Source organism: Durio zibethinus, chromosome 8 (genome assembly GCF_047325235.1).
Source record: "Durio zibethinus cultivar Kanyao isolate XHJ-2024 chromosome 8, ASM4732523v1, whole genome shotgun sequence".
NCBI lineage: Eukaryota > Viridiplantae > Streptophyta > Magnoliopsida > Malvales > Malvaceae > Durio > Durio zibethinus.
In genome coordinates this window covers 20,564,866-20,589,627 of record NC_143169.1, presented here as the reverse complement: position 1 = coordinate 20,589,627, position 24,762 = coordinate 20,564,866, and the positions used below count along the sequence as shown (strand labels likewise).

Genomic DNA, 24,762 nt, shown 5'->3' with positions numbered 1-24,762 from the left:
GTTTTTAAGATTCTTGTTCACAATAGGGTTGAAGCAGCGGATAAACGCCATCACTATCTTCGCTCTCTTTCTTGCAAACCCCTAACTCTCACTGTCTGTCTCTAAATCTTTTAATTTCTCTTTAAGCCCTTTTTTTTCCTTACGATTCTTATTCTCCGTCTAGACGTTTTTAATTTTCTTCCAAACAGAAAACAATGGGAGCTTCGTTGCCTCCGAAAGAAGCTAACCTCTTCAAGCTCATCGTCGTAAGACTTCGATTATCTTTCTCTCTTAATTTCAATTCGTGTCAACGTATTTCTACTTGGAATTTATACTCTTATTGCTTTTTTTAGTTTGTGTTTATACGATCGCGCTTCTTTTCTCTTTTATTCTTTGCTGGCTAAAACCTAGCTGGATACTGGTTTATTTTGTTACTGAGAAAATCGATGGATATGGAATGAGAAATGGAAATTTGGACTACATGAATTTGTTTGTCAATTAGGTTTTTTTTTTTTTTTTTGCAAGTTTTCGAAAAATTGTTATTTTATTGGTGCTTTATTAGGCTTATTGCCTTTGCTTAATTTAGGTTAATGAGTTCGATTTTGTTGAAAAGCAACTGTAAAAGATTGAATTTTGCTTTGAACTTTTTTTTGAAGTAAGGATGTTCTTTGTGCTTTGCATTGGTGACAATTCATTTGTATCATCATTGAGAAAATTAGAAAATGAAAATAAAAGGGTTTCGTGACTCTTTCTATTTTAGTAATTTGACTTGCATGTTAACTTTTTTAAGTTTGAACTTTTTTGGTTCCTAATGGGAAGAAATTGTGGCATTTTGGCTTTGACACACTTAACCGTTGAAGACTGTATAATGACCTTTCTGAAGCAATCAATTTAAGAATTGATAAATTGACTCAGCCGTTCTTAATGTAGTTGTAGGCTTAACAGGTTAAAATTGAATATTTATATATTTTAAGAACTTGTTGGTATTTGATATAGAATAGCAACATTTGAATGTTTTCCACACACCGTTGAGAACCCTCCTTTTTTTCATTAATTGTGAGAAATAGATTTTTGACTGGTGAATTCTCACTCCATTTCAACTTCTATAGAAATGAACTTTTGACACAGTTTTTTTTTTAGTCTGATAGTTATGTAATTAAGTTTTATCTATTGCCACTCCCATACTATAAGTTTATCCTCTAGCTAATTCTCATAGCTGAATTTTTATATTATTGACTTGAAGGTCCATGTGTTATTGCTAAAGCTCTTATATATTCTCATCGTTGCAGAAATCATATGAAACTAAACAGTACAAGAAAGGATTAAAGGCTGCTGATGCAATACTGAAAAAGTTTCCTGATCATGGAGGTAGTTTAATTTATTTATTTTTGGCCAAGAGGCACTTATTTTTTAGTGTTTATATTTTCATGGTCTTTTTAAACTTACCGGTGTAAAGATGCTAGAAATCTGAAACAAAAAGAACTTTATAATTTAGAAGAAACAATGTTATTACTAGATAGTTTGTGTTGGTATCTATGTTGTGGTTTGGATAATCTTTACAAAATGCCTTTGAACTTGACATAATTGTTTCTTTTTATTCCTTTCTTATGTCTTATGATTGATGTCAATTGCATTTTGGAAATAACTAGCTGTCTAGTGACTAGTCCATGATGTATGATGATTCTAGAGATAAGTGGAACATTCTAGCAGTATCAATGTAAGGATGCCCTCTATCAACTGAATATATCGCATTACTTTGGGTATATAACTAATTTTTTTTTTAACTTATAGGGTTTAAAATCTGCATTATTTGAATAATTTCTTCATCTTGGTTGGTTTTTGTGAATATTCATTAATGTGTGGTATTGGTATAGTGTCAGTAGTTCTCTCACTGCATTTTATTTAATTTAAATATGCAGTTTTGAAGTAGTATTTTATACTTTCTAGTAACTGTTTATTTATTGTGTCTATATTTTTTATGTGTTTTTATTCCTTGTTGTCAGAAACATTGTCAATGAAGGGGTTGACCTTAAATTGCATGGATCGTAAAACTGAAGCATATGAGCTCGTTCGGATAGGTTTAAAGGTCTTCTTTCTTTTCCTTCAATCTGTGTGATGTCAACGCAGAGTCACTTTTTCCTAACATTGTTTTCATGTTTATGCCTTAATGTAGAATGATGTAAAAAGCCATGTTTGCTGGCATGTTTATGGTCTACTCTATCGGTCAGATAGAGAATACAGGGAGGCTATAAAATGCTATCGCAATGCTTTGAGAATAGATCCAGAGAACATTGAAATACTACGGGACTTGTCACTTTTGCAGGTAATACCTGATTTACCTTCTCTGTGATTTGTACTTCCAGACTCAGCTTTTAATCCAAGATGTTCATAAGTTGTATGGTTGATATTAAGTAAGGAGTACATGCTCACACAAGTTCTTGCCATTGATGCTTGGCATGACATTTTTCAAATTGTTAAAGGAGTTCCTTTGTATAAGATTTCTTGTAAGCTTTGTGGTTTCCATAAAAGGTTTTGAGATTCCATTGTAGAATTTGATAATCTTAAGTATTGGGGTTCAAATAGGCAAGTCAAGATTGCAACTAAAATAGTATGCTGCCAACCTTTTCACAGCTGTAAGTTTCATGGTAAAGGCAGGTTCATTGTTAATATAACTGGATGAAAACCCCAAGATTGTGCTAAAGTTAGCAGTGAAAATAAATTCTATCAAATTGAAGCTGTTTAGTTGCTTGAAGGAATCTGCTAGTAGATGGATAGACAGGACCTGGTTGTATTGAAATGGTAACGAAAAAATGAAGATATGTGGCTTAAACCAGAGGAATGGAATTTAGGCAGATGTATTAGACCATGAAACATATCTTCTTAAACACTTATAAAGTAGATGAGTCAGCTGGTTTTATAACTTTGCAAGTTTAGACCAGGCTTTGGGGGATGAGAAAGGATATAATAGGCATCATCTGATATTCTGGCAGTGTATTAATGACCTGATGGTTCAGATTTAGCTCGTAATTGAAGGTTTTGTTTTGACGCACACACGGAAATAAAAGAAGCAATACGGTTATATGCAACTGGTATGGTTAGATCCTTTTGTTGTCATTATAAGAATCAGCCACCTTGAATTGATACTTTCTGGTCAACAACCACAGATCATTTTCTCTTTCATTCTACTAGTTCCTTGATAGTTGATGTGTTTGTAGAATGACCTTTGCTTGGATCGGATCCAATTTGATGCTTCTCTTAACTTCATCTGCATGTGTGCCTTGCTCCAAAATATTTACAAAAATCAGCGTCTTTGATACTGAAATTGATTATTTCAATTTCTATTATTCTCCATCATTCTTCTGGTGCTTGCCCTAGTCTATGGATTCTTAACTCCTGATATTTGGATGATTAAGGTCATTTGTTGTTAGTATTTATTTGTGCTTTTTTTCATTTTTATTTTTACGATTTATATACCTTGAACTTTTAAAGGAAAAAGTATGAAGATCATGAGCACTTGTCTTTCTACTATGATATGAAGTTTGAGAGACCTTTTTTTTTTTCTTTGGATTTGATCATGGTTTTGTATTCTCTTAGTTTTCTTGTTTCAGGTTGTCTCAGAAATTATTGTGTTTTTGCTTTATCTATTGTATTGCAGGCACAAATGCGAGATTTGACAGGATTTGTTGAGACAAGACAACAACTTTTGACTTTGAAACCAAATCATCCCATCAACTGGATTGGCTTTGCTGTAGCCCACCATTTAAACTCAAAGTATTTTCCATTCTTTTTTTTCTTCAAATAAAAATTTTGTTCCATTCTTATTCTTACCTTTCACCAATTTCTATCGACTTTTGTTTTGTCAACATGCTTTAGAATGTTGTTATTGTTATGTTATATTTGAAATTAAGAATTGAAGAGCCTGTTAATATGGAAGATTGAAACATTTTTTGACATAAGTAAAGCCTTTCTTTAAATTAAATGCTTAAAAATCAGAACTCTATGTTTCTAATTATATGATCAAATGGGTGCTAAAATGGTGAAAATTACTGTAGATTTTTAACATGTGGTTCATTTGGTTTGTATGATTTTAACTAAGCATCCAATAAGATTTCATAAAAGGTTAAAAAAATAAAAGGTTCAGTTGAAGGTATCAGAATTCTTTTATGACAATTTATGGTGGGTTTAGACTGTGTTGAAGATGTTAATAATATATATAGGTAGGTAAGTAGATAGGAAGGTACCCTATTACTATACTAGAAAGCTGGTGGCACATGCATTTATGAAATTTTGTTGCAAATTAGCATTTTACTGACAATGCTTGGACAAAGCCTTCAAATGTCTAGTTAACTGCAGAGTTCTGCTGTTTTTGCTATGGTTTTATCTGAACATAATGATGATGCCATATTTTCTTTTGGCTTTTTACTTGTTGGTGTCAAATGATTTTCTGTTGCATATTTGATTGAATGAATTGAAGTTATTGCATTGGGACATAGTTATCAGCTTTTTTTCCTTTTCTTTCTGTCCAGCCACGGAGTTCTAAGTTTGAAGTTTCACTTATTAAGTTCTTTCATCCTTTGGTATTTATGCTAAATGCCCTTTTTTGGTTGATGTCAGTGGTTCAAAAGCAGTTGAAATTTTGGAAGCATATGAAGGGACACTGGAAGATGATTATCCACCAGATAATGAACGTTGTGAGCATGGTGAAATGCTTTTATATAAGGTATTGCTCATGTACTGCTTTTATATTTTTTTGCATTCATATGCATGTGGCTGCCTCACATGAGTTCATTGCAGATATTCCAAATTTTAGAATTTATACTAGTATATGATGAGAGTGACTGAGTTTGTTATCACAAGTTAACCAGACATCAATGCAGTTGGTGCAATTATCCATAAGCCAAATAAAGTAATAATAAATGTACAAACTTAAACATATTAATGTCTTTTTACTTTATTTATAAATGGGGTCCATTTTTTAATTAATTTTTTTTTTTACATACAATTAGAAAAAACTATCCATTTCTTCTTAACTTCTTTTTTCCTTCCGCATATATTTCTGCCAAAATCTATTGTATTTCCATGTAAATGTTACACCTAATATGAGCACACCTAATCTTTCTACTTTTGAAATTTAGCCTTTCATGATTCTGTGTCTGGCAGAGGACTAAAAGTTAATCGTCTCCAAATTTACATTAATCTGAGATGGAGGACTAACTGGTAGCCCATAGTGGTATTTGGCATCTATATGATATTTGACTCTTTGCTGTCTAGCTATATGATTCATGTTAGAAAGAAATGTGGCTCAGTTCAAAGAAGTGTTGTGCCTTCTACAAGGAATCATAACTGTGGTGTTTGTAGCTAGCAGCTTCTGAATCATCTCTATCTTTTGATCTCCAATTAAATGTTCTATGGAACCATTCCTGAATTTTTGTTGCTGAATTATTAATAAACAAGTCTACCTTTCTCTTTTACATACCTTTTAGGTTTAAAACCGGTAACATGATTTGGAATAGTTTAACCAATTGCACAAGTACCTACAAACCCTTGCGATATCATTTATTTCTTTATAAGTTTCTTTTATATATTTGCATAGATACATACTTAACTACATATATTTTGCATAATGGATGCAGCATATTAGCAGACTAGTGGTGCCCTCTGAATTTTTTTTTTTTTTTGATGTTTAAATGGTTATGTTATTTTTCTACAGATCTCTTTGCTAGAGGAACGTGGGTTTCTTGATAGAGCAATTGAGGAATTGTACAAGAAAGAGCCCAAAATAGTAAGTGTCAAAATATATAAAGCCAAGATACTTTTAAGGTTTAAAAGTTTTTTAAGTTTTGAGTTCTTGGACATTAAAAGCCTAACCAATTCTATTCTTCTAGGTTGATAAATTGACTTACAAAGAACAAGAGGTTTCTCTCCTGGTGAAGCTTGGACGCCTAGAAGAAGGTGCCAATGTTTACAAGGCTTTACTCACCATGAATCCTGACAATTACAGGTGAATCTTATATGTCTGGTATAAACACCTACTTATACTCATTAATGAATCTTTCATAGCAAATAATATCAACCAACTTTTTCTATCTAGTGCTTCTCAAAGCTTTAATGTACTTCTTTTTCTTATTGCCATGGTGTATTTTATTCCAGGGAATGAAGAATTATTAGTTTTTCTGAATAATGGATGTAATTTAATATATATCTTTTGAGCTAATAGGTTCTTGTAGTAACACTCACAATTCCTTTACCTTTGTTAGAACTTTATGAAGGGTTGAAAGGATAGCGGAAATAATCATATTGTTTTTGATGTTCTATATTTGGTGGTGCTTTAAGCTTGAACCTAATCAGTGTATCTCTTATGTTATATTTACATTCTGGTATCTTTACATTAAATGAGATTATATTTAATTTTTTTTTGCATTCTTGGGATCATTTTATTTCTGTGTCCTGTTAGGCCGTTGCTTAGAGAAGTTGTATTTGACATTGATATTATACTACTTTACCACACATACAAACTGTTCTTGGTAACATTTTATATCATAGTGTCCTGCCTTATGCAACATGATTTTAGTTGTCATCATTATAGTGAATGAAGTATAATTAGTTGTTTTAGGGAAAAAAAAACATTAGGTGCGATCCTATATGTAAATATAATTGAAAAGAAGCAAAGCAACTATGAGTACAGGTGTAATTCTATGATAGTATACTCTACCTGTCTCAATAGTCTCTTCGGTGCTTTCTCAGGTTGGGGAATGAAGGAAATTCATATTACATAAATGTTAAATTCTCTCTTTCACTTAGTACGTGCCTATATATTGGTGTAATTTATTGCTTTTAGGTCTGATTAACTGGAAGCCGACCAACTTACAATTTTTATATTTTTCAGATATTATGAAGGCTTGCAGAAATGCTTTGGCCTGTATTCTGAAATTGGCAAGTACTCCTCTGATGAAATTCATCAATTGGATGCATTATACAAATCGCTTGCACAACAGTACACTTGGTCGTCTGCAGTTAAGGTGATGCACTTATGTTGTGCTTCTATTTCTTAAGGTGGATGTTCATGATAAGTTCAGTTTGTTGCAAAAGCTTCCCAGTGGTGGAATATGCTGGTATAAATTGTTTTATTATGCCCTAGCTGTTAGTCATATTAATTCAATTCTGTTTCTTTTTTTGTTTTACGATTGCCAAATGGTACCTTGGGATGTTCTGTTGCTGATATTACTCTAGATTCCTTTTCTCTCTTTCTTGCATCCTCTTATACACATAATGAGATGATGAAATTCCAACGAAAACCTTGCTTTTCTATGGAACTGTCAAGCTTTCTCCCCTTCTTTAGAGAGAGGGGTGGCTATCTTTACAAATACTCTTGTATGGATTTTGTTTTTCTTGATGGCTTAAAAATAAGAAATGATGTGATGAGTAGAATCTAGTGATGCGCTTTAACCAAAGACAGGATCTATCCATTGATGTGATATTCTTAATCTAGAAAAAGATGGTTGTGGTGTTATGCTGAAATACTTAATTGATTCTTGATGTGACAGTAGTAAGAACACTTGGTGGTTAAAATTCTACTTTCATATGTTTCTTCCTTGAAACACCTTAATTGCAGCATAAAATAAAAAAAAATTATATTGTTTATAAAAAAACCTACAACTGAGTTCCAGTCACTTCCAGACTTGCTTTTCAAAAGAGTAATAGCTATGTGATAAATTTTTTATTTTGGTCAAATTTGAAAATAAGACAACTTTTCCTCCCGGAATCCTAGAATACCACAGGGAGAGGTGGGTTTTTGATTCGGCGACTTTGGGTACTGTTGGGAATTTGATATTTTCCCCTGTAATCAGATTATCATGAACCAAATGTGGGAATTAAATACCCACCATCAAGATTTCGGGGGAAAATTTGTGGATTCCCCCTAACCAAACACACTTTTAGAGACTTGCTGTGGTGGCAGCATCACAATTGATATAAAGTGTCAAACTTTAGAGCTTTTGGAATTTGACTCTTGCAGTGAGCATGTAATTAAATGGTTTTCTTCCTCTAAACCCTTATTTGTTATATATTCATGCATGAGAATTGTAATTATTGCTGTTGTGATGTGCCTCGTCATTGCCAATAAATGCCTACTCTCTTTATGATGTATGATGAATTTTCCAGCACTTAAATTGGAACTTTGTTTTCTTAATTTTTAGAGGATACCACTTGATTTTCTGCAAGGAGACAACTTTCGTGAAGCAGCAGTTAATTACATTAAGCCTCTTCTAACAAAGGTATTTATGCCAATGAGATTTTTTTTTTTTTTGGTGCTAGTTTGACTGGTGTTTCTAGATTGTTGGGTGAAATAATGATATATTTTCTCTGTGCTCTCAGGGGGTTCCATCTTTATTCTCAGATCTTTCTCCTTTGTATGATCACCTTGGCAAGGTAAGTTTGCTTACTATAATTTATTCTACAAGTAGAATCAAGTTTCTAAGCATTAATTTTCCTAAACTGTCGGCAACTTGTGGGGAGCATAATTTCATTAGGACTGGTTTTCCTGTTCTGTTGACACTTATACAGGCAGACATGTTGGAGCAACTTATTCTTGTGTTGGAGCATTCAATCAAGACAACTGGGAGATACCCTGACAGGTAGTGTAAGCTTTGAACCCTTTTATAATAGTCTAGTAAGTCTTAAAGCAAATAAATGTTTAGATTTAATACTCTTAGAGGTAATATATACTTTCAGCCCTTGTGTGATATTGTAGCAAGTCTTGACAGTGTCCAAATGTCTAGATTTTGAGTGTGGTTTGAGTGCGGTTTGAGTGCGGATTTATCTATTACTGCTTATTGTTTAGTCAAGTCCTCAAGTCATTTATGGGTTATCTGTTAAATGAGTACATAATGGTTATTCCATATGGTTGTGTGCAAAGTACCCATGTATTTTTGTTTGTCTGCTAATAACAAGCATACATTTGGTATTATGCTGAGTCATTTGTTTGCTTGTGTTTTATATTGAGGGCAGGACACAGAAAGAGCCCCCTTCAACACTTTTATGGACTTTGTTCTTTTTGGCTCAGGTAGGTAACCATCAGTTTTCCTCATCCCATGGACCATGGTTTTTTCTTCTTTTTTCCTTTCAATAAATATTTGGTGCTTTCTTTGCATTTTCCTTTTAGTAACTTTGGATTCATTGATGCAGCATTATGATAGAAGAGGACAATATGATGTTGCTCTTTCAAAAATTGATGAGGCTATACAGCACACGCCAACTGTAATTGATTTATACTCTGTCAAGGTTTGTTCTTGTTATCAATCTTAAATTTTTTGCATTGGACTCGTCTGCAGGGTTTTATATTTTTGTCAGCTGGATCCCTTTTTATTTTATTATTCTTATATTTTGAATTTGTTTTGCCTGGTTTCTCACTTTTCACGAGACATAGCATTGCCTGAAAACTGTTTAAGATATTTCCTTGGACTTATTACTCACTTGTATGAGACTTATCACTTACTATGATACTGACATTGAATATTTTGTTGTGTACTAATTTGTACAAAGTTGCTATACATATTCATATAAAACGGATACATGTTTTTCTTTGGATACATGGCTATTGCTTCTTGATGAACCTTGTTCCTTTATTGTCTTTTGGAGAAGTTCTTGGAATTTTCTTGAAGCTGGGTGTAGGTGTATATTAGTTGCTTCTTCTTTGGTGACAGAGCCAGATATTGAAACATGCTGGTGATTCGGTAGCTGCAGCTTCATTGGCAGATGAAGCTAGATGTATGGATCTTGCAGACCGCTATATAAACAGTGAATCTGTGAAGCGAATGTTGCAGGCTGATCAGGTTTTCGTCCCGTCTCTTGTCATATTTCATATTTATCACTAATGATATTTCTTTCACTATTATTGTACTCTTCACATGCTTTTTTCGCTCTTGAAGGTGGCTTTGGCAGAAAAAACTGCTATATTGTTTACAAAAGATGGGGACCAGCACAACAACCTTCAGGACATGCAGTGCATGTGGTCTGTTTTTATTTATTGCATCGGTCATGTTGTTATCTTTTATAATTTCAATACACCTACTGAGTCTTATTCATCTTTTGAAGGTATGAACTTGCTTCTGGAGAAAGTTACTTTCGACAAGGTGATCTTGGACGGGCCCTGAAGAAATTTTTAGCTGTGGAGAAGCATTATGCTGATATTACTGAAGATCAATTTGATTTCCATTCTTATTGTTTACGGAAGATGACACTGCGTGCATATGTTGAAATGCTAAAATTTCAAGATCGATTGCATTCACACGCTTATTTTCACAAAGCAGCAGCTGGTGCAATCAGGTGAAGCATGTTTGTTATGATCTGCAAGCTCTTCAGTGATTCACAATAGACTCATTTTGATTGATTGTGGGTGTAAAATGCTATGAAATTTCTGTTATCTCCTTGTTAGGGTGCTTTTAGTGTTTGTCACCTATTGTTGATCCAATACATGCATGTGGTTCTTCATTTTGGGCTGGGTTCCTCTTGGCCTCTCTTTTTTTCCTTGTCTTTTGGGGAATGGGGAATGGGGAATGATTGCCTATATTTCAGGGTGCATTCATCATGCGTTAGTTGAAAGTTGCAATGATGCATTGCTTGAACCTTGCTTTCAAAGTATGAAAATTTTCCCTAAGGTAGCGTTTGGTATCTTTTGCAAGATCACTATAATAATGTAATTACTGAGGTGATCTTTTTACCAAGGTGATCTTAACACTCGTGATTTGAAATCATTTTGGTTGATAATTAATTAGAAATTAAAGATCATTGTGTTTGGTATTACTAAAAATCAAACATTATTTTGTTTAAAAGTACGAAAATAGCCATGCATATTGTAATAGTGTGGAAACTGAATGTAATATTGAAAAACTGCTTTTCTACAATTACACAAGAATCTTAGGTTTACATACAACTAACTAGGGGTTAAACTAGGAAACTAAATCTTCCTTAATTCTAGGGATACAAATACTTAATTCTAGAGATACAAATATAAATATACAGATTACAAGATTACAACCAGCTGTAAATAAGTGTTTTCCCACACTCCCCCTCAAGCTGGTGAATAGGTGTTTTCCATTCCCAGCTTGGAAATAATTTCTTGAAATGTTGCACTGCTAAGACCTTTAGTCAACACATCTGCAAGTTGACCCTTGGTTGATACATAAGGTGTACAAATCAACCCACTGTCTAGTTTCTCCTTTATGAAATGTCGGTCTACTTGAATGTGTTTTGTTCTGTCATGTTGCATAGGATTGTGTGCAATGCTTATTGCAGACTTGTTATCACAGTAGAGTCTCATTGGTCCATCCCACTTGATCTTCAAGTCGTCTAGGATAATCTTTAACCATAGTAGTTCACAAATTCCTTGAGCCATTGCTCTGAACTCTACTTCAGCACTTGATCTTGCCACCACATTCTGTTTTTTACTCTTCCAAGTCACAAGATTACCACCTAAGAAAGTGCAGTAGCCTGAGGTAGATCCTCTATCAGTTACTGAACCTGCATAATCAGCATTTGTATATGCTTCTAGAACTAACACCGAATCTCTTTTGAATAAAATACCTCTCCCAGGATTGGCCTTCAAATAGTGCAATATACGGTAAACAGCCTGTAGGTGCACTTCTTTAGGACTATACATAAATTGACTTACCACACTCACAGCATATGCTATGTCAAGTCTAGTATGTGAGAGATAAATGAGTCTTCCAACTAATCTTTGGTACATCTCTCTATTTACAGCAGCATCTTCATTAGCTTCTCCAATTTTATGATTAGGATCTATAGGAGTATTTGCAGGTTTACATGCAAGCTTGCCAGTTTCCTTCAGAAGATCCATCACATATTTCTGTTGTGAGATAAAAATACCATGCCGTGAGTGAGCTACTTCAATTCCTAGAAAGTACTTCAATCTCCCAAGCTCTTTTATCTCAAATTCTCTAGCCAAACACTGTTTTAGAGATTCTCTCTCTTTTTCATCATCTCCAGTTACAATTATATCATCAACATACACTAATAGAACTGTGACTCTCCTTGAATCAGAGTGCTTGATAAACAATGTGTGATCTCCTTGAATCTGTTTATATCTCATTGCTAGCATCACTTTTGCAAATCTCCCGAACCAAGCTCTAGGATACTGTTTAAGACCATATAAAGCCTTTTTTAACCTGCATACTTTGTTTGCTTCTAGATGACCTCCAAATCCCGGTGGAACCTTCATATATATTTCTTCTTCCAAATCACCATGTAAAAAAGCATTCTTTACATCAAATTGTTGAAGCTGCCAATTGTAATTTGCAGCCAATGATAACAAAATCCTAACTGTATTCATCTTAGCAACTGGAGCAAAGGTTTTCTGGTAATCCACTCCATAGGTCTGAGTGTAGCCTTTAGCTACTAACCTGGCTTTATACCTTTTAACAGTACCATCTGCCTTGTATTTTACAGTGAAAACCCATTTACACCCCACTGGATTTTTTCCTTTAGGCAACTTTACTAGTTCCCATGTCTGATTTTTCTCTAAGGCCTCCATTTCTATTTTCATGGCTTGCCTCCATTTCTCACTGGATAATGCCTCGGATAATGTAGTTGGAACAGAAATAGTGTTTAGGCTCACAAGAAAATTTTTGTAGGATGGTGAGAATTTTTCAAATGACACAAAATTAGATATTGGGTATAGTGGATGCTTGGTACATTCTCTGGTTCCTTTCCTAATGGCAATAGGCAAATCATAATCACTAGTTATAGTTTTAGGAGATTCATGCTCATTTTGAGAAACAAAGTCAAAAACTATAGTTACCTCATTTTCAGAGTTAGGATCAGGTTCTTGGATTGGCACTGGTTCAGGATCTGGAACTTTCCTTCTTGAGTACACCTGTAATTCCTTTATAGAATCAAGAACAATATTATCCTTTGTCAGATCTTCCGTATTTGGAATGGGTTCAGACTCAAATTCAATGTTTGACTTGGACTCAGCAGAAACAGGTTTCGACTCAGAAGAATTAATGGGTGTAAATGTTGAAGAAGGTGGCAAATCAAGTAAAAAGAAGTCTTTATCCTTATCTTCCATGAATGAAGTCTCCCCCTAAAGATAAGGTTGAGTAAAAACTGGTCTATTTTCTTCGAAAGTGACATCTGCAGACACATAAAATTTTTTGGTAGGAGGATGATAGCACTTATATCCTTTTTGAGTTGAAGAATACCCCACAAAAATACACTTAATCGCTCTTAGATCCAACTTTCCCCTGTTATGACTATGAACATGAACAAATGATGTACAACCAAATATCCTAGGTGTGAGATTGTTTGTGGTATTGAGGTTGGGATAAAATTGTGAGAGTAGTTCCATAGGAGTTTTAAATCCCAAAACTCTTGAAGGTAACCTATTTATAATGTGTGTGGCAGTGAGAACGGCTTCCCTCCAATAAGATTTAGGTACATTTGCTTGAAAAAGAAAGGCTCGGGTTGTGGCTAATAAATGGCTATTTTTTCTCTCTGCCATTCCATTCTGCTGTGGAATATTAACACAAGATGACTCATGGATAATCCCCTCTTTTTGAAAATAGGTGGATAGACTGATTGAAGTAGTCTCTTGCATTATCAGACCTAAATCTTTTGATTCTTACTCCAAATTGATTTTGGATCATGTTTTGGAAGCTTAAAAACATACTATTCACATCTGATTTGGATTTAAGTAAAAAAACTCAAGAGACCCTAGTACAATCATCTATGAATGAAACAAACCATCTCGCACCAGAAATATTAGAAATTGTAGAGGGACCCCAAATGTCACTATGAATCAAGTAAAAGGGAGTAGAACTTCTTTTGTTACTGATTGGAAAAGACACACGTCTATGTTTTGCAAATTCGCATATATCACAATGAGAATCTTCAACATTTAATTCTTTGAACAAAGAAGGAAACATGTTTCTCAAGGTTCCAAAAGAAGGATGTCCAAGACGAAAATGATAAAGCCAAATTTTGTCTTTATTGGAAGATTTTTCAGAAAGAAATGACAAAGGTAAACTATTTTTGATACTACTAATGTTATTTGATGTCTCAAGATAGTATAGTCCATCCATCTCTTTAGCAAGTCCAATCATCTTCCCCGAACTCTGGTTCTGAAATTCACAATAAGAGGGATAAAAAGTTACTTTGCAATTCATATCTCTGGTAAGTTTTTGTATAGATATCAGATTAGTAGACAATCCAGGAACATGAAGAACATTTTTGAGAACAAACAAAGGATTAACTTGAACATCTCCTAATCTTGCCACTGTGGTAAGTGAACTATCAGTAATAACAATTTTCTTATTACTAGGACACAGGTTATATGTACTAAACTTTTGTGGGGAATGTGTCATGTGGTCTGTAGCTCCTGAGTCAATGGCCCCAGAACTCGTGATAGGTTTAGCCGAGACATTTAATCCATGAGAGCCGAAAGCTTTACCTGAACTAGAAATTTTACCTAAAGAACATACCATAGTAGGCTTTTCAAGGATTTTCAATAAGTTTCTAAGCTTTTCAATCTCTTCCCTGTTGCACTCTCCTTGTTTCTGAGACATCTATAGTACTCCAGTGATTTTTTCAGTTAACATTTCCGGTGATAGTGATATCTTTCTTTGAAAGGGTTCAGCAATGAAGGCCTAAAAAAGTCGGCAATGAAGGCCTAAAAAAGTCAGCAATGAAGGTTGAAAATTTTTCTTCCCAAGAAGAGCCTAAAGCTCTGATACCATGTGGAAACTGAATGTAATATTGAAAAACTGTTTTTCTACAATTACACAAGAATCTTAGGTTTATATACAACTAACTAGGGGTTAAACTAGGAAACTAAATCTTCCTTAATTCTAGGGATAAATACTTAATTCTAGAGATACAAATATAAATATACAGATTACAAGATTACAACCAGCTGTAAATAAGTGTTTTCCCACAAATAGTTACATAAATTAATAATTTTATGGTTTTTCAAAGATAATAATTTGTAAAATATTAGTAATATTTGTTTATTTTATAATAAAATATAATTAAATTATTAAATTAATAAATATATTTATTGATAGGTAAATTTATTTTTATAATATAAATTATGAAAAAAAGTATGTAAATTAGAAAATGAAACCAATCTATTAAATTCATAATAAAAGAAAAATAAAAAATTATATTATATATAAAATATTAAAAAAGGTAAAAATGCGTAATATATTAAACAAAGTAAAAATTATTTTGAACTTGTTATAATGAATATTAGTTTGAAAATATAAAAATTTATAATATAAAATAATTACAATTTTAATATGCAACAAGATTTTAATTCACATATTAAATGGGTAAATTTGACTATTATTAATTTTGCATATTACTTCACTTCAGTGATAAAAGTATTCCATCATTTTGCATGGGAATTAAATCACTCTCTAAGGCAGTGATTTAATCACTCTTAGTGATCTGAGATTACCGCCTCATAGGATCACAAAGTGTTTACCAAACATAGTGATCTAATTACCATATGCAAACCACCATAGTTTTTAGAGTGATCACCCATACCAAAGACTACCTACAGTAATTTTTGTTCATTCATTAAGTAATATTAGAAAGCAAATATTTTTGTGGCTTGACAATACCGTAGTTGTTATAACACCTCTCGTACGGGAAGGAGGTCTTAAGTTCAAATGCCTCTCCCTCAAATTATTAACTATTAAAAGGTGCAAATATTTGGATCTGCTTCAAAACTTTGTATTCAACTGATGCCTAAGTCAACTTTAAGTTAACAAATATCATAGATTATAGTATCTAACTTTTATGAGGCTATCTACTTCTATCATACTTAGGATAGTATTTTATATTGTCTTTACTCTTTAGAGGATTCCCCTGATGCTGAGACCTTGTGATATATGTCAAACAGGATCAAAACTTTTCCTTGGTAGTCTCAATTTTCTTTTGTTTATTCTTTTGTAAATTCATATTTTCATGATGTTATTATTGAAAGGATTAAATGTTCCCTGGGGTAATTTGAGATGGTGGCTGGTTAAATGGGAAGAAGGTGGTTTCTGGGATTTCTGTTGCACCAAGGATGGAGAGTTGCATTTTAACATACCAGAAATTTATTTGATGATTATAACTTTTTATATTGATTCTTATTGATGGGATGATGGAATGGACGGGGATGGTGCAGTGATGGACCATGCAACAATTAAGTTAATAGTTTTTGTGATTGATCCATTGTCTGGTATCCATGTTGGTCTTTGCTTTTCAGAAGAAGCTCTATACTTGAAAATTTTGATTAATTCAATTTCAAACTTATTATTTCCATATTATGATAATTATTGGATTTTGAAGTGCAGATGCTATATAAAGTTGTACGATTCTCCTTTGAACTCACCAGCTGAAGAAGAGGATGACACATCAAAGACTCCTTCTCACAAAAAGAAAATGAAGAAGCAGAGAAAGGCAGAACGAGCTAAGAAAGTATATCAACTTGTTTTAATGATTCTTTGATTTGGTGATTTCACTCTAATGCTGTGCATTCTTTCAGGAGGCAGAGGAGAAAAATGAAGAATCCAGTGCTAGTGGCATCTCTAAGTCTGGAAAACGACATGTTAAACCCGTAGATCCAGATCCTATTGGAGAAAAATTATTGAAGGTTACTTATTATTGTCTTTTGTCTGTGCTTTAGATTCCCGATTGAAGTCCTATTATGCTGTAAAAATTTGTTGCTCTTATGCCTATTAAGTTATGACTCTGTTTAATGTGGTTTTTTTTAACAGACTGAGGATCCCTTGTCAGAGTCAACAAAGTACTTGAAGTTACTTCAGAAGAACTCACCTGATTCTTTGGAGACACACCTGCTTTCTTTCGAAGTAAACATGAGAAAGCAGAAGATTTTGCTTGCCTTTCAGGTATTTATATTTTCCAAAAATTGAACATGAGATGTTCTTCTTCTGTACTTCTATCGCAAACATATGTCTTATTACTGTATTCATTCAATGAATTAATGTGTGAATTAGATAGTCTCTGTAACATATCTGTGGAAAAATGAGAGTATATTGAAAACTTGTATATTAATCATACAAACACCATAGATTTAAATACAACTAACTGGAGAGTAAACTAAGAAACTAAATATTCCTAAATCTAATCCCTATAATCAAGGAATTGTCTATCCTGATATTCTGTCCTTAATTCTAGAGATACAAATTCTCAATTTTAAGGATACAGATATATACAGATTACAATCAGTAGATTACAAAATACAACCACTTGTAACTAAATGTTTTCCCACACTCCCCCTCAAGCTGGTGAATAGGTGTTTTCCATTCCCAGCTTGGAAATAATTTCCTGAAATGTCGCACTATTGAGGCCTTTAGTCAACACATCTGCAAGTTGACCCTTGGTTGATACATATGGGGTGCAAATCAATCCACTGTCTAGCTTTTCCTTTATGAAGTGCCGGTCTACTTCAATGTGTTTTGTTCTGTCATGTTGCACAGGATTGTGTGCAATGCTTATTGCAGATTTATTATCACAGTAAAGTCTCATTGGTCCATCCCATTTGATCTTCAAGTCTTCTAGAATAATCTTTAACCATAGTAGTTCACAAATTCCTTGAGCCATTGCCCTAAACTCTGCTTCAGCACTTGATCTTGCCACCACATTCTGTTTTTTACTCCTCCAAGTTACAAGATTACCACCTAGAAAAGTGCAGTAGCCTGAGGTAGATCTTCTGTCAGTTACTGAACCTGCATAATCAGCATCTGTATATGCCTCTAGTACCAACCCTGAATTTCTTTTAAACAAGATACCTCTCCCAGGATTGGCTTTCAAATAGTGTAGTACACGGTAGACAGCCTGTAGGTGTACTTCTTTAGGGCTATGCATAAATTGACTTATCACACTCACAGCATATGCTATGTCAGGTCTAGTATGTGAGAGATAAATAAGTCTTCCAACTAATCTCTGGTACATCTCCCTATCTACAGCAGTATCTTCATTAGCTTCTCCAAGCTTATGATTAGGATCTATAGGGGTACTTGCAGGTTTACATGCGAGCTTCCCAGTTTCCTTCAAAAGATCCATCACATATTTCTGTTGTGAGATAAAAATACCATGACGTGAGTGGGCTACTTCAATTCCTAGGAAGTACTTCAATCTCCCTAGTTCTTTTATCTCGAATTCTCTGGCCAAACACTGTTTTAGAGACTCTCTTTCTTTTTCATCATCTCCAGTTACAATTATATCATCAACATATACTAATAGAATTGTGACCTTACCCGAATCTGAGTGCTTGATAAACAGTGTGTGATCCCCTTGACTCTGTTTATATTTCATTCCTAGCATCACTTTGGCAAATCTCCCGAACCAGGCCCTAGGAGACTGTTTAAGGCCATATAAAGCCTTTTTTAGCTTGCATACTTTTTGTGCTTCTAGATGACCCCCAAATCCTGGTGGAACTTTCATATATATTTCTTCTTCCAAATCACCATGTAAAAAGGCATTCTTTACATCAAATTGTTGAAGCTGCCAATTGTAATTTGCCGCCAAGGATAATAAAATCCTAACTGTATTCATCTTGGCAACTGGAGCAAAAGTTTCCTGATAATCCACTCCATAAGTTTGAGTGTAGCCCTTAGCCACCAACCTGGCCTTGTATCTTTCAATAGTACCATCTGCCTTATACTTTACAGTGAAAACCCATTTACACCCAACTGGATGTTTTCCTGCAGGCAACTCTACCAGTTCCCATGTCTTATTTTTCTCTAAGGCCTCCATTTCTGTTTTCATCGCCTGCCTCCATTTCTCATTGGATAATGCCTCAGATAATGTAGTTGGAATAGAAATAGTGTCTAGGCTCACAAGAAAATTTTTATGAGATGGTGAAAACTTTTCAAATGACACAAAATTAGAGATTGGGTATAATGGATGTTTAGTACATTCTCTAGTTCCTTTCCTAATGGCAATAGGTAGATCATAATCACTAATTTTAGGAGAGTCATGCTCATTTTGAGAAATAGAATCAGAAACTTTAATTACCTCATTTCCAGAGTTAGGATCAGGTTCTTGGATTTGCACCGGTTCAGGAGCTGGAACTTTCTTTCTTGAGTACACCTGTAATTCTTTCACAGAATCAAGAATAGTATTATCTTTAGTCACAACTTCGGTGTTTGGAATGGGTTCAAATTTAGAATCAGTGTTTGACTTGGACTCTGAAGAAATGGGTTTAGGTTCAAAAGAATTAATGGGTGAAACTGTTTTGGAGGAGGATGACAAGTGAAGCAAAAAGAAGTCTTTATCCTTATCTTCTATAAATGTTGTCTCCCCCTGAAGATAAGGTTGAATAAAAAATGGTTTACTTTCTTCAAAAGTGACATCTGCAGACACAGAGAACTTTTTGGTAGGAGGATGATAGCACTTATACCCTTTCTGAGTTGATGAATACCCCACAAAGATACACTTAATTGCTCTCGGATCCAACTTTCCCCTATTATGACTGTGAATATGAACAAATGATGTACAACCGAATATCCTAGGTGTGAGGTTGTTTGTGGTATTAAGGTTGGGATAGAATTGTGAGAGTAGTTCCATAGGAGTTTTAAATCCCAAAACCCTTGAAGGTAACCTATTTATAATGTGTGTAGCAGTGAGAACAGCTTCCCCCCAGTAAGATTTGGGCACATTTGCTTGAAAAAGGAAGGCTCGGGTTGTGGCTAGTAAATGACTGTTTTTTCTCTCTGCCACTCCATTTTGCTGTGGAGTATTAACACAAGATGACTCATGGATAATCCCCTCATTTTGGAAATAGGTGGATAGAGTCTGGTTGAAATAGTCTTTTGCATTATCAGATCTAAATCTCTTGACTCTCACTCCAAATTGATTTTGGATCATGTTTTGGAAGCTAAAAAACACACTATTCACATCTGATTTGGATTTAAGTAAAAAAACCCAAGAAACCCTGGTACAATCATTTATGAATGACACAAACCATCTTGCCCCAGAAATATTAGGAACTGTAGAGGGACCCCAAATGTCACTATGAATCAAGTAAAAGGGAGTAGAACTTCTTTTGTTACTAATTGGAAAAGATACACGTCTGTGTTTTGCAAGTTCACAAACATCACAATGAAACTCTTCAACGTTTAATCCTTTGAACAAAGAAGGAAACATGTTTTTCAAAGTTCCAAAAAAAGGGTGTCCAAAACGAAAATGATAAAGCCAGATTTTGTCTTTATTGGAAGATTGTTCAGAAAGAAATGACAAAGGTAAACTATTCTTGATATTACTTATGTTGTTGGATGTCTCAAGATAGTATAGTCCATCCTTCTCCTTAGCAAGTCCAATCCTCTTCCCCGAACCCTGGTCCTGAAATTCATAGTAAGAGGGATAAAAAGTCACATTGCAGTTCATGTCTCTAGTAAGTCTTTGTATAGATATCAGATTAGTAGACAATCTAGGAACATGAAGAACATTTTTAAGAATGAATGAGGGATTAATTTGAACATCTCCTAATCCTGCCACTGTAGTAAGTGAACCATCTGCAACAGTAATTTTCTTAGTACCAGGACATAGGGTATATGTACTAAACTTTTGTGAAGAATGTGTCATGTGGTCTGTGGCTCCTGAGTCAATGACCCAAGAACTCTTAATGGACTTATCTGAGACATTTAATCCATGAGAATTAGAGACTTTACCTGCACCAGAGTCCTTACCTGAGTGTGCCAAGGAGCATACACCAGTAGCCTTTTCAAGAGTTCCCAATAGGCTTCTCAGTTTCTCAATCTCTTTTTTATCCAACTCTCCTTGTTCCTGAGACTTCTCCTGGTTTAACTCCATTGCATTCATGTTAGCTTGTCCTTGATTTCTTGGCTGTCCTCCTTTATAACCCCATTCTTTGCTTGAAGTTGAAGGTTTTCCATGTAGTTTCCAGCAACGATCTCTGGTGTGCCTTGGCTTCTTGCAATAGGTGCACCAAAGATTGTCGCGATTTGAAGTTTTAGCCGAATCACCCTTCCCATTCTCACTGACTGGTAATTGTTCTAAGCTTTGGTTCTTCCCACCATTAGAGACCATAGCAGATCCTTCTACATGCACACTGTCAAGCATCACTCCTCTTCTGCTCTCTTCTGCTCTAACCATGGATATCACTTCATTTAAAGAGGGCAGATCCTGTTTTCCCAGAATTTGGACTCTGACTTGATCAAACTCAACATTCAGTCCAGCAAGAAAATCATAGACTCGATCTTTTTCAATAAATTTCTTCAAAGTTGTTGCATCTTCACTGCACTTCATTTCTATGCACCGGTAGTGATCCATCTCTTGCCAAAGATTTTTAAGAAGAATAGCATACTCTGTGACTGACTTATTCCCTTGTTTGAGAGCTGCAGTCTTGATCTTGACCTCATAGACTTGAGCAGCATCTTTAACTTTGGAATAGGTTTGACGAATTGATTCCCAAATGTCTTTGGCCGTGGACAAAAACATACAAGTGTCACTAATATCTGGCATCATAGAATTCCACAGCCATGACATAACCATAGAATCCTCTTCATCCCAAGCCTCAAATTTTGGATCTCCTTTCTCAGGACCAGTGCCAAGAAGATGGCTCAATTTTCCTTTCCCTTTTAGAAAGGTTTGAACCAACTGAGACCACTTCAAGTAGTTCTTTCCATTCAACCTGTACGCAGCTTGGATATTCTGTAATTCCGCTGTGGTTTGGCCAGTTGTTACTTCTCCAAATCGAGTAGTAGCGGCAGATTCTGCTATTTCTGACATGATTACCTTTCTCAGGACTGAAACAAGTATAGGCAATGAAGGCCAAAAAAAGAGGAACAAAATAAAAGTATGATAGACTTAACAGAATTTGGCTATGAAGGCCTAAAAATTCAGCAATGAAGGCTGAGAAATTTTCTTCCCAAGAAGAGTCTAAAGCTCTGATACCATGTGGAAAAATGAGAGTATATTGAAAACTTGTATATTAATCATACAAACACCATAGATTTAAATACAACTAACTGGAGAGTAAACTAAGAAACTAAATATTCCTAAATCTAATCCCTATAATCAAGGAATTGTCTATCCTGATATTCTGTCCTTAATTCTAGAGATACAAATTCTCAATTTTAGGGATACAGATATATACAGATTACAATCAGTAGATTACAAAATACAACCACTTGTAACTAAATGTTTTCCCACAATATCTTTGAGATGAAAAACGGTTTTGCTCGGTTGTACTTTTTTTTTTTCATGGTCTCATATAAATGTGTTGGTGTTGTTTTATTTTCTTCTCCCTAAGGCTGTAAAGCAACTGCTAAGGTTGGACGCTGAGAATCCGGATTCACATCGCTGCTTGGTATGTAACATCTGCCTTATCATATTGTGCACTATTATGCACAAGTACATTCTTTTTTGTTCTTAGATACAATGATCATGTAGTCTCTACACTGCTTATTTGAATTTAATGTAATGCAGATAAAATTTTTCCATAAAGTGGGCTCAATGCCCGCTCCAGTGACTGATGCTAAAAAACTTGTTTGGACTGTCTTAGAAGCTGAGCGGCCATCCATCAGGTTCTCTTTGAAATGGCTTTATAATAATTATTCCCCCAACTGGAATTTTGTTGTATTGCTGTTACTAATAGTACTATTTTGATGCCTGTTGCATTAAATCCCTTTATTTTCTCTTTCTGCAGTCAATTGCTGGAAAAAAATCTTAGTGAAGCAAACAAAATTTTCCTTGGTAAACATGAAGGTATTATTGACCTTACGAAACATGATGCATTTTAGGCTCCTTGAGGTAGGTTGTATGGTCATACGATGTTCACTTTTCTGTTCTGCAGATTCTTTGATGCATAGAGTGGCAGTTGCAGAAATGTTATATACCTTGGATCCCACCAAGGAACTTGAGGCTGTTAAGTTAATTGAAGATTCATCTAATAAAGTTGTGCCAACGTAATGCTTTTACTGTATTAAATATTCTGCTGTTTGATACTGATTCCATGCATCGCAACTTGCTCCTGACATTAATTGTTTCTTTCTGTTTTGCTTATCCAGGAATGGAGCACTTGGACCAGTAATGGAGTGGAAACTCAAGGACTGTATTGCAGTCCATAAAGTCCTCGAAAAGGTTCTTGTTGACCAAGATGCTGCTTTGAGTAAGTATAATTCTTCATATAAAGTGATGCTGACTAGAAATTTTAGACTGACTCATTAACAACATCTGAAATTAATTACTGTTAGTTTCATTTTTCATAAGAATTTTAATGGTATTGACATTTCTATGTACTGTTATTAAATATAGTATATTAGGTGCCTAAAAATAATACATTAAATTACAATTTTTTAATCTATGGTTCAACATCATTCAACGATTTTTTGTGGGATTTATCTCACAAGTTCTGATGGCTTGTTGGTCTTTGTAATTATGCTGTTTAATCTTTAAAAGATGTATGCTGTGATTATTATTGGCTTGTACCAATCACACTTTCTTTTAATGATTATTCAATTCTTTTTGCAAGCTATGTGACTAAATTATTCAAGAAATGGTTGCTTATTCTTTGATTAGACCTTCTTTATAGATAGCTTATTAGACAATTGAAGCAAAATTCTGTTAATTTCTGTTCTCACTTGCTGTCTCATATTTTGCTCCATATCCTGTGGCACTCTTTGCAGGAGTTGTCAAACCTCGAGTATATTGGAAAGTATTCTACAAATAATGGAAATTTTCATGTCTGGATATGTTATGCTTTTGGGGAAAGGCTAATAGTCTGATGTAAAATCTCTGGCTGAAAGTATTAGGTCTTTGGTCTGATAATTTTCTTATACTGCAGGATGGAAAGTGAGATGTGCGGAGTACTTTCCCTACTCTACCTATTTTGAAGGTAGTCGTAGCTCTGCCGTGCACAACTTGTTGAACAATCAGGATAGCAAAAACCCTGTGAATGGCGGCACATGCCATCCTGAAATTGGTCAAAATACAAATTCCTTTATATCAAATGGAAAGCTCGAGGCATTTAAAAACCTTACCATTTGAAGATGATGCTACTTACGTGCATCAACTGACATCCGAGATCAAGTGTTTGAATGATGGATCTCGTTGATTGTACCCTAAAAGAGTGCTTTGCAGCCGAGGAAAGAGGAGAATCTGGAAGCTGTGCATGCCATGGCTGGAGATCAAAATTTTCTGCCTTTTTTGATTGTGAAATGCGTTCCTTTGCAAATGTGTATAATTGATTCGCATATATGATTTTTAGGGTTGAATATATTTAAATTTGCTTTTAATTTGCTCACCATTTGGCTGAGATCCTTAGAGATGGCTGGCTCCGTGGTTCTGCCCCAAAATTTGAGGAATTCCAGAAAATTTTTGGGCACTGGTTCTGAAATCTTCTGGTCAGCGTAGAAATATACCGTTTTGTAGCTAATCTATGGAGCATGTTGTACTTTTTGTCCGTCTCATTAGTTGTCATGTATAAACTTACCAACATAATGTGGAAAATTTTGCTACGGAGTTGAAAAGAGTGGATATCGGAAATTTCCAGTTTTGTTGTTTTTAAGCCTTACCTCTTATGGTCTTCTGTTATTTATTTATTCATTTTAAAAATTTTATTAATGAGATAGGTTATTACTTATTTTATTAAGATATATCTAAAATAATTATAAAAAATAAATTTAATAAATGAAAAAATACGTGATAATTTTTAATTTCATATGTAAAATTAAAAAAATTTTATTTCAATGCATAAAAGGAGGGATTCGGCTCAATAAAATTGTGATGGGC

General features: G+C 34.3%; 2 protein-coding genes across 3 annotated transcripts; one reads left to right on the top strand and one right to left on the bottom strand.

The window, feature by feature from the left end:
• LOC111278910 (N-terminal acetyltransferase A complex auxiliary subunit NAA15-like) lies at positions 1–24,538 on the top strand. The gene is made up of 27 exons (XM_089764643.1): positions 1–93; positions 189–245; positions 1,269–1,347; positions 1,983–2,065; positions 2,153–2,302; positions 3,635–3,750; positions 4,594–4,699; positions 5,690–5,761; positions 5,865–5,980; positions 6,866–6,998; positions 8,175–8,252; positions 8,353–8,406; positions 8,542–8,612; positions 8,986–9,040; positions 9,163–9,258; positions 9,681–9,809; positions 9,906–9,988; positions 10,072–10,302; positions 16,338–16,461; positions 16,529–16,636; positions 16,761–16,892; positions 22,283–22,339; positions 22,459–22,556; positions 22,679–22,737; positions 22,826–22,937; positions 23,040–23,140; positions 23,816–24,538. Exons 2-27 carry the CDS (start codon positions 195–197, stop codon positions 24,016–24,018), a joined length of 2,697 nt encoding a protein of 898 aa, XP_089620769.1. The 5' UTR covers positions 1–93; positions 189–194; the 3' UTR covers positions 24,019–24,538.
• Positions 20,195–21,649, bottom strand: LOC149517598 (uncharacterized). 2 transcript variants are annotated; one of them, XM_089764644.1, is made up of 2 exons: positions 20,679–21,649; positions 20,195–20,349 (listed from the first exon to the last, which is right to left on the bottom strand). In XM_089764644.1, exons 1-2 carry the CDS (start codon positions 21,520–21,522, stop codon positions 20,315–20,317), a joined length of 879 nt encoding a protein of 292 aa, XP_089620770.1. In that variant the 5' UTR covers positions 21,523–21,649; the 3' UTR covers positions 20,195–20,314. The 2 variants fall into 2 exon arrangements, with proteins under 2 accessions (XP_089620770.1, XP_089620771.1); XM_089764645.1 differs by having other exon boundaries at positions 20,697–21,649.
• Positions 24,539–24,762: the final 224 nt, after the last annotated feature.